This window comes from Kalmanozyma brasiliensis (assembly GCF_000497045.1).
Source record: "Kalmanozyma brasiliensis GHG001 unplaced genomic scaffold PSEUBRA_SCAF12, whole genome shotgun sequence".
Classification (NCBI taxonomy): domain Eukaryota; kingdom Fungi; phylum Basidiomycota; class Ustilaginomycetes; order Ustilaginales; genus Kalmanozyma; species Kalmanozyma brasiliensis.
Window position 1 is genome coordinate 470,662 of NW_015961951.1, and position 13,377 is coordinate 484,038.

At 57.3% G+C, this 13,377-nt stretch overlaps 5 protein-coding genes across 5 annotated transcripts; 3 read left to right on the top strand and 2 right to left on the bottom strand.

The window, feature by feature from the left end:
* Positions 1–730: 730 nt before the first annotated feature.
* On the top strand, positions 731–2,312 carry PSEUBRA_001207 (Lactate/malate dehydrogenase, N-terminal; the record flags this gene model as incomplete). The annotated part of the gene is made up of 3 exons (XM_016434475.1): positions 731–834; positions 938–1,112; positions 1,596–2,312. 3 exons carry the CDS (start codon positions 731–733, stop codon positions 2,310–2,312), a joined length of 996 nt encoding a protein of 331 aa, XP_016294240.1.
* A 425-nt stretch (positions 2,313–2,737) lies between these two features.
* On the bottom strand, positions 2,738–4,921 carry PSEUBRA_001208 (Basic-leucine zipper domain protein; the record flags this gene model as incomplete). The annotated part of the gene is made up of 1 exon (XM_016434483.1): positions 2,738–4,921. The coding sequence occupies one exon, from the start codon at positions 4,919–4,921 to the stop codon at positions 2,738–2,740; it is 2,184 nt and encodes a 727-aa protein (XP_016294241.1).
* A 2,338-nt stretch (positions 4,922–7,259) lies between these two features.
* PSEUBRA_001209 (uncharacterized protein) lies at positions 7,260–8,309 on the bottom strand (the record flags this gene model as incomplete). Its single annotated transcript, XM_059464544.1, has 1 exon — positions 7,260–8,309. One exon carries the CDS (start codon positions 8,307–8,309, stop codon positions 7,260–7,262), a length of 1,050 nt encoding a protein of 349 aa, XP_059321125.1.
* Positions 8,310–9,000: 691 nt separating this feature from the next.
* Positions 9,001–9,810, top strand: PSEUBRA_001210 (WD40 repeat; the record flags this gene model as incomplete). The annotated part of the gene is made up of 1 exon (XM_059464545.1): positions 9,001–9,810. One exon carries the CDS (start codon positions 9,001–9,003, stop codon positions 9,808–9,810), a length of 810 nt encoding a protein of 269 aa, XP_059321126.1.
* Positions 9,811–10,006: 196 nt separating this feature from the next.
* PSEUBRA_001211 (WD40-repeat-containing domain protein) lies at positions 10,007–11,278 on the top strand (the record flags this gene model as incomplete). The annotated part of the gene is made up of 1 exon (XM_059464546.1): positions 10,007–11,278. One exon carries the CDS (start codon positions 10,007–10,009, stop codon positions 11,276–11,278), a length of 1,272 nt encoding a protein of 423 aa, XP_059320889.1.
* Positions 11,279–13,377: the final 2,099 nt, after the last annotated feature.

The following is a 13,377-nucleotide window of genomic DNA, read 5'->3' on the forward strand; positions in this document are numbered from 1 at the left end:
TGGTGATTGCCGTTCTGTTGAAAATTCCTTGGGATGGTGGTGTGACCTCGTTGCTGAAACTGTAACGCGTCGGCACCGCATCCAGCAGCAGCGGCGTTCAAGTCACCGTCACAGCTCAGCACTCAATCCAATCCATCCGCCTCACCACCCAACCAAAAAAATTCTGAGATTGTTAGGGTCAAAGAGCAAGACAAATTCGAAAAATCCCATAGTGGTCTAACAGCCTTGATAGTTGCGAGAAATTGAGCTGCGAGTTTGATCCGGAGAGGGCCGGCAGTCCTGAAATGGCGCCTTGCCTCGAGCCTCGGAAAGGAGCGCGTGAATCCGGCTGGGACCGGACTACAGATGATGGTGCTGCGTTGCCTTACAGCTGCACCTCCTCGATCGTGAGGAAGCGAGCAACAGCCTCGTCCAAGCATGGCTGTTCCGGCATCGGAAGCTTGTTAGATGGCCGTTCCGTGGTGCAAAGAGCGGATCTCTCCACGCTTTCAATATTTCCAACAGCAGAGCGCAGTCTCGCTTTCACCAGCATTTTGCCGCGTGAGAGCGTGTGAGGTTGTGGAGTTGAGGGCTCAGGCCCGCATCCGTGCGCTTGTCCTGTGCTGGCGTGCTGCCCGTCTCTGTGGAAGGTGTTGGTCCCTCCTTTCTCCCGCTTCTTCTCTTTCTTCCTCTCCATCACACTTTCCTCTTCTCACCCTTCACACCCTCACATCTCTCTCATATCGCAAAAATGGTCAAGGCTACTGTTATCGGCGCCGCTGGTGGTATCGGACAGCCCCTCTCGCTGCTCCTCAAGCAGTCTTCGCTCGTTACAGACCTCGCTCTCTACGATGTGTAAGTATCTTCCACTCGGACTGCCTCTACATGTCCTTGTGTGAACAGCCACTGACCTGTGCGATCTTCGAACTCTGTCTTGGCTTCATGCTTCAAAACACAGCGTCAACGCCCCCGGTGTCGCTGCCGATCTCTCGCACATCAACACCCCCTCGATCGTCACCGGCTACCTCCCCAAGGACGATGGCCTCGCAAAGGCGCTCAAGAACGCCGACATTGTCGTCATCCCTGCCGGTGTCCCCCGTAAGCCTGGTATGACCCGCGACGACCTTTTCAACGTAAGTATCTCCCTTGAACATCAAGTCTTCGATCCCGCACAGCATCGCTCGACCCAGCCAGCCTCGCATCTGGTCGCATCGTAGCTGCTCTTCTCTGCCAGCCCTGCGCATGTAGAGTTGGCGTGGCAACAGATGGCTTCGCAGCCGGCATCCCTTTGCTGCGAAGATTCTGGATGCGATGGTCTCGAGTCGCTTCTGGCACTCAACAAAACGAAACACTGCCCAAGTGCCGCGTTTCTGCGTCGAAATTCCGCGCTGGTCCATGCGCACGCGCCCAACACCTCAAATTTGCGGCAATCTGCCACTCGGCATTCAACCCGCCAATCTGGAAGATCACGCCTTTCCTCTTTTGGACTGGACCGCTGCTGACGCTCGATCAGAGTTGCAGTGCGTCGAGGATGCTGCCGCGGCGAAGCAGAACGATGTGCAATGCTGTGCCGCAGAACGATCGCTGACAATTCTTGTTGCCATTCTTACCCGCAGATCAACGCCGGCATCGTCAAGGACATTGCCGTTGGCATTGCCGAGCACTCGCCCAAGGCATTCGTCCTGGTCATCTCGAACCCTGTCAACTCGACCGTCCCCATTGTCGCCGAGGTTCTCAAGAAGAAGGGTGTCTACGACCCCAAGAAGCTCTTTGGTGTTACCACGCTCGACGTTGTTCGCGCTTCCACCTTCATCTCCGAGGCTGCTGGCAAGCCCACCGAGTCGCTCAACTACCGCATCCCTGTGGTTGGTGGTCACTCTGGTGTTACCATTGTTCCCTTGATCTCTCAGTCGCAGCCGCCCATTTCGGTGGACCAGGCCAAGATCGAGGCTCTGACCAACCGAATCCAGTTTGGTGGTGATGAGGTTGTCAAGGCCAAGGATGGTGCTGGCTCTGCGACGCTTTCGATGGCCTATGCCGGCGCCCGTTTTGCTATCGCCGTCCTTGAGGCTGCCTCTGGCAAGCCTCTGGCTCAGCCCGAGATGGGCTATGTCGACCTCACCGCCGACGCCGCCGGCGCTAAGGAGGTCACCAAGGTCATCGGTGACGAAACTCCCTTCTTCTCCGTCCCCCTCCAGCTCGGCCCCTCCGGCGTTGAGAAGATTTTGCCTCTCGGCAAGCTCAACGACTACGAGTCCGAACTCATCAAGAAGGCCGTCGCCGACCTCAACGGCAACATCTCCAAGGGCGTTCAGTTCACTGCCAACCTCTAAATGCTCGCAAAACGACATGTCCAGTCATGTCACAATGAATGATGTTTTCCTCGACAATCGGTGTGTCGCTGTGTGTGTGAAGGCTGATGAGGGATTGTCGGGTGCGCCGGCGAGCTAATTGGGCGGGTGCTCCGGGTCACTGCACCGTTCCCCGTTTCGTCTGAATGCGCGCAAAGAACCCGTCGCCCCCACCGACAAACTGCACTTCGAGCGCCAATCGAGATCTGACACAACACACAAACCACATCAAGGACCAGAATGCTTGAACCATGCAATTGACAGAGATTGGAGCGAGACAAGCTCTAAGACCAGGCCTATGGGCCCGCCGAGCAACTATGAGAGACAGAGAGAGGTGAAAGGATCGTACCAAAACAGAGAGACAAGTACTATGCAATAACAAAGCGAACAACAGACACAGACCCAGATCAGAACGCGAGCCCACCCACCGACGCATCGCGCGACGTCTTCCTATCGAGCAGACCGAGCATCTTGGTCACGGCGTTCTCGTCGACCTCCAAGTCTTTGGACCCGGTCGAGCTCGGCGAGCGCGTCGCCAACGCCGCTGCGCCGTTAGGCCCGTAGATGCTAGGTGTCAACCCAGACGGTGTCGGTGGGTACAGCGCCGGAGCGTTGACCTTGGTCGGTGTCGCCCTGCGCTTGTTGAACGGAGGTTGGAAGATCGCCCCGCGCTGCTGGCGTTGCGACGACGAGATCGAGTCGACGAGCTCCTCGAGCTCGGTAGCGTTGGTGGAGAGGAAGGCGGGGTGCTGCGCGAGACGTGTGTAGACGTTGATGGGGGATAGCGACGAGTCGTCCTCCTCTTTGGCAGCGTTGTTGCTGGAGGAGGAGGAGGAGGAAGAGCTGGCGTCGGAGAAGCTGGGACCAGCAGCGTACTGCTGAGCATGGGTGGGGGGCTGGAAACCGAGCTGAGCGTAAGGGCTGGTGCCGCGCTTGGTCATCTTAGCCTCGAGCAAGCGGAGGAACATCTGAGCATGCTCGGCTTGCGTGAGCTGCGGCTGCTGTTGCTTCTCACCGCTCTTGCCGTTCGACTTGAGCGTGTCGTCGCCGGAAGAGGAGGTGCTGTCCTTCTGCAAGGCGAGGGCATCGTCGTCGTTGGTCTGCTGGCTGCCAAAGGTGAAGCCGCCACCACCGGGCGTCAAGCCGCCGTTGAGGAAAGCGGAGAGGTCAAAGGGAGAAGCAGCGCCAGTGGCTTGCGCGACTGCCTGCGCCTTCTCGTCGAGGATGCTGTCATCGCCCTCGAGCGCGCTGCCAGCGACTTGAGACCACCAGCTTTGATCGCCAGGCATCTTGTTGTCGCTGAGGTTGAATGCGAAGGGGATGGGGTTGGGGTTGAGAAGGGCGCCGTTCTGCTGCGTTGGCATGGGCATGGGGAAGATGTTGGCGGACGATGCGGAAGAAGCAGGGAGACCGAGAGCGCTGGCGAGACCGAGGCCAAAGTCGCGCGCATTGGCGCCGAGCATGGCGGAGCCTGTGAGCGCGGCGTTGTTGCTCGAGTTGGCGGACGACTTGATGTTCTTGTTGTTGTCTGCCGAACTGCCGAGGTTGAGCGAGAGGATGGGGTTGGCAGAAGAGCTTTGGTTGCGTGCAGGAGCGTCGTTGGCGACAGCAGTGTCAACGTCGGCGTCGTCCTTGTCGTGGCCAGTCTGTGCGAGCTGTGCGAACCAGTCGTTGTCGAAGGTGCTGTTGTTGTCCTCGATGGGACGAGCAGTGGTGGTCGACTTGATAGTGGTGGGCACCGTGATAGCAGGGGTGCTGGACTCCGACGGCTTCTTGTTGCTGCGACCCTTGCTATTGGCATCGCTGAGCAAGCCTGGGTTGACACCGCCGGCAGTGACGGGAAGCAAGTCGGTGAGGCCGGGCAAGGAGGAGAGGGAAGAGATGGGCACAGACGTCGGTGCAGAAGAGAGGGCTGATTGCACGCGGCTGTGGCTGCTAGGCTGCTTGTTGGCGGAGGTGGCAGCTGAGACGTTCTGCTGGTTAGAGAAGTCGTTGGTGGCAGCCATTGGGGCAGGGCCTGCACGCGCCCAGGCATCCATGCCGATGTCCATGGGCGCGAAGGACTGAGGGATGTGGTGATGCGGGTGCTGTGCGTGGTGAGGCTGCTGCTGCGGTTGCTGTTGCTGCTCTGCGTTGTTGATCGAGTCCATGATGCCGGGAATCATGTGCGCAAAGCCGAGACGAGCGATGAGCGACTTGAGCGCCTCGTTCTCGTCTTTGAGTCTGCGAGCGAGACGCTGAAGCTCGGTGTTGGCTTCGAGACCCATCTGATCGAAGCGACGACATCGTTCCTCGAGCTCTCTGACACGAGCCTCACGACGCTTGCGAAACTCTCGCTGCGCCTTGCGGTTCTGAAGGGTGCGCTTTGTGACGAGAGGAGCATCAGGCTGACCGGGAACGGGGACGAGCTGCTGGCTGGCGGATGGTTTGCCAGAAGCAGTGAGGCTGTTGCGCTTGTTGGGCGAGTCGGGAGAGTCGGAATCCGAGTCGGACATGTCGTCATCGTCAGAGAAGGATTGCTTGCGCTTGGCAGCATTGTCGCGGGATGGCTGGATTGCCTTCTTGGAGGCAGGGCCTGCTGAGGTGACCATGTTGTGCCGTGACTGTCGAGGAGTGTATGCAAGGCTAGACCGGTAGATGCTGTGTTGTACGCTGACCGCAGACCGCTGTGTATGTGAATGCTTTGTCTGTCTGATGAGACTGGTGATACGATGTGGGCTCGATGGGGAGCCGGTGGTGCAGAGGGTGGGTAAGGACAGCAGTGGCGAGTAACGACGCCTAGAGAGTAGTCAAGGTACTTGTTGGTGTTGGCGTGAGGATGATAGAAGGACGAGGAGGGAAGAGTCGAGGTTTGGAGATGAGAAGGGAGAGCCTGGTCAAGTTGGCTGCGGAGTGTATGCGGAAGAGGCAGGAAGAGACAAAGGCTGGAGTCGGGTTGAAGCTCAGCCAAGGAAAGAGGGCAGTCGAGTGCAGATCAGCGACAGCCGCGGTAGAGCCGAAAACGAGTGATTCAGCTCTGGAAATGTGTGACTGAGGAGCAAGCTGGGTGGAAACTTGAGGGCTGAGAGGGAGGAGACCAAGCTTGTGATTGAGGTTGGGTGAATGTGTGACGAGCCAAAGAGAAGACACCGGCAGCTGTGTGCAGCGACTGGATGCACGCAGCTCCACAGGGCCAATTCACTGGGACCCACGCCGTTTCGGAAAGGTGGTGCTGCTGAGTGAGGGCGAAATTGTGGCAAAGCAGCAGCAGCAACACAGCAGGCGCGCTTTGACCCGCACCAAATTCAGAGGAATTTCTCATGCTGCTCTCACGGACGTTCCGATTTTCGTTGGTTCGGGCCGTGACATCCAGCAGGTGGATCCGCGGTTGCTGTTCTCACCGTGACCTTGACTAGCACGTACCGGCCTCTGAGGCTTGGGTTCAGTATAAGTGTTTGATTGTCCCCTGCAACTTGGAAAGACACGAGCCCAGGTGTGCTTCGAGCGAGGCGGATGGTTCCGTAACGGAAGGGAATTGCGTGCCCACGAAGCGTGGGAAGGCTGCGTACCAGAGTATGGGCCATCTGCATCCCGACTCTAAATTTTGTATCGGATGCATGACGTTGACGTTGCATCTGTATTCGAGTCTAGTCAAGAGCGAAAGATCGAGAATACAATTTCTCAGATCGAGTCTCGCAGAGAGACCAACATGGCTTCCCAGTGGCTGTCAAGCGAGTCGGCCTCCGAGAGGCGAAAATGGAGAATTTGCGGCACCCGACCCGTGTCGAGGCCGGAGCAAACACAAAATGTGTTCATTCTGCGTCTGATGATGATGCACCTTGGGAGCTGCGATCTCGCCGTCCTGAGTTCTCAAAATCGAAGCTCCCCACGCCATCTCGCAAGAGGCTCCCATGCGAGAAACCTTCCAGCCGCTCCATTGTCGAAGAAAGTCATCGTCATGCCCCACTTCGTTGCGGTTCTTCTTCCGTTCCCATCTCTCATAGGCCGCGGTCAATGACTCGCTGGAACAAGCTGGCGCCATTAGCATCGTTTCCAAGTCTCGAATCTCGTCAATTTGATGTTCCGCCCCGCAGGTTTGCTCTTCGCATGAGTGCACGTCAGTCGACATGTGTCTAGGCAAATCTTAAGCCGCCGTACCGCTGCATGAGTCCTATCCTTGCACGCCATTCCGATCCGAGAGAAGAGGCACGTTTGTGGCCCATGAATCACAAGATCTCGCCATTCTTTGACGATCTGGATCTTATTCTGCGTTGATCTGGTGTTCATGCTCAGAACACATTGCTGACCACACTGAACCTCTTCTCCTTTGCTCTCGGCTGCTTTGTTTCTCTCTTCCTATTCTGCTTTGTTTTCTCCTCTCTCCGTGCTCCAAAACGCTCATTTGATGCGAAAAAACGCAGATGGCATGGATGAAGATCTCAAGGTCGGAAGAAAGTGTTGTGAAACGAGTCTTGGCCCTGTCGGAATGTGTTCGGCTTTGTGTGGTCGCAGAGGCCGATATCGCCGCGCTGAATTTCAACTTCGGCTGTCAACATGCGAGGTGTCGGCCAACGTCACCAGCCGGAACGATATGCTCTGCCTGTTCTTGTCAGTCACCAAGACAGTGCAGCTTCGGATCTTGGCCCCTGATTTGAGGAGGGCCACCCTGACTGGTAGCCTTCGGTTTGATCTCGGATCCGCCGAACGCCTGTCCTTGTCTCAACCATTCCAGACCCTGAACATGTTAGGGCAATGTTTGTTTGAGCTGTTCCTCGAATGATCGCTCCGCCCTTGGCCGCTGACATTCGAGTCCAAGCCCTCGTTGGCTGATTGCCACAGTCCAAGCTGTCCCAGTAGGAGCTTGCGATATAGATCAATTGCGTATGAGATAATGCAGAAACGCGACAATGAAAGAAAGATGCAACACCAATACCGACCGAAGGGATATACTCAACGCCCTCGTCCTCGCCAACGTGCCCGACCGCGCCCACGGAATCCCCCTCGAGCAGCGAAGAAACGACTCTTCGCGGTGCTGCTCGTCGCGCTGCTGGACCGCGTCTTGCTCGCTCTTGTGCCGCCTCGCGCCGTCGACGTCGACGAAGTCGGCTTGCGACCGCGGCTTGAGCTCGCCCTGCTTGAGGTCCCCACGGCGCCTTGAGCAGCTTCGCCTTCATCATCCTGCCAAGTCGTCTGCCAGGTCTTGCCACGAGTACCGCGCGCCGTCACACCTGCATTTTGCGGAGTCGAAGACTGTGAGGATGATGATCTGCCTCCAAACGCGAGTCGGTGGTAGATGTCACGCAGCTCTTGCGGCATGTCGCTGATCAGCGTAATGTGCTGCTGACCAGCCTGCGAGGGTGGGGAAGATGACACGTCGACCACATCGATTGGGTTCGGATTGTTTGCCTTTGCCTGCGCAGCCGGCGCTTTCTCGTTCGGATGGATGTTGGAAAGCGGTTTGAGAGGTCGACGGTCTGGAGGCCGATGCTGTGCAGCTGGTGTCTCGGGTGTCGATTTGTGCACGTCTTCCTGCGGACTCGAGCTGAATTGCTGTGACGGACTGCTACAGATAGCGTCGAGCTGATCCAGTAGACTTGAGCGGCTGCGCTTGGTGTTTGGCGCCGTTGACGCATCACTTTGAGCCCGAGCTTTCCAGGCTGATGCGAGAGAGGTTGTCGTGTCGCTGCCGCTCGCTACTACACGTGGTCGTGGCCTTGGTGGTTGTGCAGCGCCAGCTTGACCATCGATTTGAATGAAATCTTCCACCAAGTCGGTGGGTCGCTTCTGTCCCACCGAGATGAGCCATTCATCTCTGACGTACGGGGTTGCTTTGAATTCAGCTTGACTCCAGGGCTCGTTTTGTGCCGCTCCCTGGAAGTCGAAAGAGGAGGGAGGCTGCGGACGATTGGACCGGCTGGTCGAGCTTGATGGCTGGCCGCTCGGGAAGAGCTCGAGCTCAAGACGATTCTGCAGAGTGGAAGTTTCGGCGGTGCTGTCCATGATGGTGATTGGAATCGATGCCGTATTCTGTCTTTCTTCCGATCTTGATGCTGGAAGTGGTGACGGCTTGCGGAGAGGAGGAGTGACGATATCGGCGAAGGAGCTGTCGGCTTCGTCGACCTCTTCCCACAGCGAAGCATCGCTCGACGCCTCTCGGGTTCGCCGCTCGTCTACGCCGCGAGTCATCCGAGCTGACATCGCTTTAGCCGAGTGATTGCATGCTGAGCTGCGCTGTATGTGGCTATCGAGAGAGGTGACCGTCCGATGGTGAAGCCATGCAAGTATCGCTGGTCAGTCACACTTTGCGGACCCGCCGAAAAAGTTGCATACGCACACGCGGTACAGTCACGCCCTACTCAGAAGACGCGTTGAGTGCTCAAAAGTAACACTTGCTCGCTCGTGCGGGATTTCCGGCGAGAGTGGAGGTGACTGCGCTTTATTTCTCACGCCTGCATGGCCTGCATACGCTCTGCAGCCGCTTGGGTTCGTTTGCTCGCATCCCGTCCTCTTCTTTTTCCTCCGTTCTCGCATTCCGGATCACTACCAGCCACTCCTGCAGAAAGCCGAGCAGGACAGCATCGGATCGTACCGCTCATCACCCACCGCGCTGACAGCTTCTCATTGCGTCGCCTTCACTTCGATGACATAAGATACGCAGGAGCCTGGCTCCTAAGCCTCGCCATCCGGCAAGATGGCGTTCCACTTCGCCTCGAAATCTGACCCATCTCCTCGGCGTACCATCTCATGGTCCATCAGCCATCAGCGAAGATGTCAGCTCGACGATCACTTCATCGACCGCCTCGACAAGACCGAAGTGCTTGGCGGCGAGGACAGCCATGGTCATCACATCGGCCACACGGGATGTGTCAATGCCCTCAGCTGGTCTCCGTCTGGCCAGGTACTTGCCAGCGGAAGCGATGACCGCAATGTGGTGCTCTGGAAGCTGGATTCGGAACACATTCATCCCGTCGCCGAATCGTCCACGGCATCCCGCACTCGGAGCAGCAGCTCGGCACGATACAACGTCGGGGCCTCACGCCGTGATCGTCGCGAGCAGCCGTCTTCTTCAGCAGCGACACAAGAAGAGAGCGAGAGTCCTCAATCAGGTCCAGTAGAAGGGTACAGCGCTATCACCGACGACGGTGGCATTGTTCAGGCCTGGCCACAGCGAAACTACCCCAAGATGGGGCTCGGGATGCTCTCGGCAAGATCGAAACAGGCCATCGAGCCAACATCTTCTCCGTCAAATGGGCACCCAATGCTTCCGAACGCCGTCTCTTCACCTGCGCTGGAGACTCTCACGTACGCGTCTTTGACATCAACTACATGTCATCGGGCTCGAGCCATGCTGGAGGAGCAGAAGGAGAGACACGCCGCTTGTCGTCCGGCCGCGAGTATAATGTATGGCCTGAGCACAGCGGTGCCTGCATCCGGCTCTTCCGATGTCATCGAGGTCGAGCAAAGCGCATCTCAACAGAGGTGTCTTCTGACGTATTCCTGACGTGCGGCGAGGACGGCGATGTCCGTCAGATGGATCTGCGTGTTCCGCACACCTGTCGCAGTCGAACAGGCGGCTCCTGCCCACCACCCCTTGCACACTATCCTTCCGTCCTCTACTCGCTCTCCGTCAGCAAACTCGAGCCATGGCTGTTCGCCGTTGCCGGAGAGTCGCCGCTCGCCTACCTCCACGACCGACAATGATCCCCAGACTCATCAAACGCGAATGGGCCATGTCCCCCCCGGACGACGACGCGCAGCAAGACGCCCTCACCATGTGCGTACGAAGCTTCGGTATTCCACCCGGCGGCTTCGAGACACCTTGGGTCCAAAGTGACGGGCGCACAGCTCTGGTAAGCGACGCACCACCACCGACAAATCGTCGCCTTCTCATGGGCAACCGCAACAGCATCACCGCCTGCAAGATGAGCGAGCACAACGGCAGAGATCTGCTCGTCTCGTATTCGTCTGGCCACATCTACCGCTTTGATATTTACGACGAGCCAGGCGTGTTGCAGGCCAATTTGGAGAATGTGCGCTTTTCGTCGGAGCAAGAAGGACGGTCGCGCTCGCCTGAGGAGGGCGCTGCGTCGGGATCACGGAAGGAAAAGGCAGTAGAGGACGACAATACGGATCTGGAAAGGGGTCAAACAGATTCCCAGCGCGCAGGTGACGTAGTCGAGATGACGGATCAGGACACGAACGAGTCTGGTGGATTCGATTCCGACGATGACGATTCCAACGCAATTGATGACGATGATGAAGACGATGCCGAAGACGATGATGCCGAAGACGACGATGCTGATGAAAACGACGACGACAACGACGACGACGACGAAGGCTCCGTCTCAGACGAAGACCTGATGCAACTCCTATCCGAAGACTCGCAACAGCATCTCGGCTTCAGCCCGACCCACAACGTGCCCACTGTCTACCCGCGCTCCGTCTACAAGGGCCAGTGCAACAAGGAAACCGTCAAAGACGTCGGCTTTGCGGGTGGTACCGACGCGTACGTCATCTCCGGTTCGGACGACGGAAACTGGTTTCGGTGGGACAAGCACACCACGTCGATCCGCGGCATCTGGCACGGCGATCCGAGCGTGGTCAACGTCATGGCGATGCATCCCATCTTACCGGTGTTTGCGATCTCGGGCATCGACGACAGCATTAAGATCTTTGCACCCATCACGGTGACGCCCTTCCCTCCCATCGAGCAAGACAGCGCCAGCGAGGACGGCGGGAAGAAGAGGAAGCATGCGCAGGCAGATGCGCTGCAGAGCATCCGGGCGTTCAAAGTGGCCGATCGGCTCGCGGACAAGGAGGTCATCTGTAGGAGGAACGAACAGCATCTTGGACGCGATCTTGTCACTCCTGCGGCGAATATCCTCTGGCGTCTGCACCCAAGACTGCTCGGGTTGGAACTGGACGAAGATGCGGAGCGCCAGATCGAGGGGGATTGCATTGTGATGTAACCGCACACACTCCACAGGCTGCAATGGCGAGTTTGAGTCAACCGGATGTGGTGATGCGATCTACAGTAGAACAGCAACGGCGTGACATCGACAATGCAGCGCGACGACAATACCAAGAAAACGAGCGACCGAGAGATCAGCTCGGGCTGAAGCAGGTTGCATGTGTACTCTCGTCTGGCACGCTAGTAGAATATTCCACGACATGGCTGGAAAGGCAGGCCTTTGGTCATTCGATGCAATCTGAGTCTCGGCTCCTCAGCGTGACTGCTTGAGCAATGGCATCATCGCAGACCCTCCGGCCACAGGCAAGGCCTTGAAAGGTCTTGCCTCTTGCCTGTTGTGCAAGAAGCTGCGCAAATCACCTTTTTCTTTCGCGAAGAAGGGCATCGCTGATCAGTACGTCAACGAGATTCATAGCATTGTGGAATGAAGTGCGAACGTCACCGTCCTGGACTGCACCGGCTCGGACTGGAACCACAAGAAAATCCGCAAGGACTACAGGCTCACCAAGGATCGTTGGCTCGCGGACACGATCCTCTTCAGTTCCCAGCAACTTCGTCGTCCCTAGCTCGAATGGAGCTCGCCAGGATATTCTTGCTTCCCACTCATCACAGCAATTTCAACGGCACGGTGGGGTTTGGCGAGCTCCAATACACGGCCTGATACAACACTGAAGCCTTCGAGAGGCAAGTCGATCTGAAGCGAATGTACACGATCGCTGTTTGTGCAATACCGAATCGAGCTCTTCAACGTTTCGCTGGTGTGCTCTCCCGTCGGCAAACTGGGCCTTTAGCGTAAGGTGGTTCCGTTTCCGCTGAACCACGCAGGATCGAGGTTGGAGGTCGACCAGGTCGCAAGGGTCAGAGAGGGAGTCGGACCAGTTGATGATGGTGGCAAAGCTTCCTACAAAGCAAGGGTCATATACACAGACGTCGTTTCTGAGCTAAACCTCGTTCGTCAGTTCCAGCTCAACACCACGCAGCAAACCCCACACAGTCATCATGGTCTCGACGCGAGCCAACAAACGCGATGCTCCAGACGACAAGGACGACGAAGCAGCCTCCTCTACTGCTGACGTCTACACCGGTGTCAAGGCCACCTTGAACCGCAGGAAATACCTCGACTACTATCGTTTGCACGGTTCCATTGACGTCCTCGGAGGTCCAAACATCACAGTCGGCTACCGTCTCAAGTCAACCAGGACACGAGTCGGCAACCACTCTCCGGGTAGAGAGCCAGCCGTCTTTGATCTCAACACAATGCAGAAGGCCATTGAGAGCAAGAAGGGGACGAAGCTGGAGGGGAGGTTCTTCGAACAGAACGAGATTTCTTCCTTTCGATCAACACGATTGCCTCATACGATTATCAAATCGACTTCATTCGCGGCGTCGTGTCGCTGCTCACCCTCCGGCGGTCGCCTGGCGTACTCGCTTGGCCAAAACAGATGGTCTCAATGGCTCTTCGGCAATTATCGCAGAAGACCTCGAAAAAAGCGATCGCTGGACAACTCTGCGCAACATCCTTTGGGCTTTCTGCATGTTGCTGGACCTGCCGTGCACTTGGCGTCTCGATGGACACAGCACGCAGGTCTTCCACGACGAGGTCCTCCTCGACCAAACTTCATGGTGGTACAACTCCATCAAGAAGAGTCGATGCCCCATCAGCATCATTCCGTTCCTTGGCGCCGCTGTGCCATACTGAGCGTGCTGAGCCTCGGGCAGGGTGCATCCCCCGTGAGCATGTGCAGGTTCCAGAGCGCGCACGGCTTTCGTATCTCGCCCAAGAGCTGGCTCCTCCTCCTCGTGAAGCCTGAAGGGCACTCGACGCTGCTCCCCCGCCGAAACGCTCACGGTATGTCACGCACGACTGCGATCCGAAGCTGTCTGCGGCACTTGCAACAGATTAGGCCTCCTTATACCAGCCAAGGAGATGAGTTGTCTACTGTGGCAGATCGAGCGGCAATGCAACTCGAAGAACGAGTGAGTCGAAAAGGACATTGTCTTAAGCGATTAAGTCACCCCAATGAGAAGCTGGGAGCGATGTTGGGCTGAGAGTCGGTAGGGAATCCGCACACGCCACGAGCATCTTCTGAGCCAAAT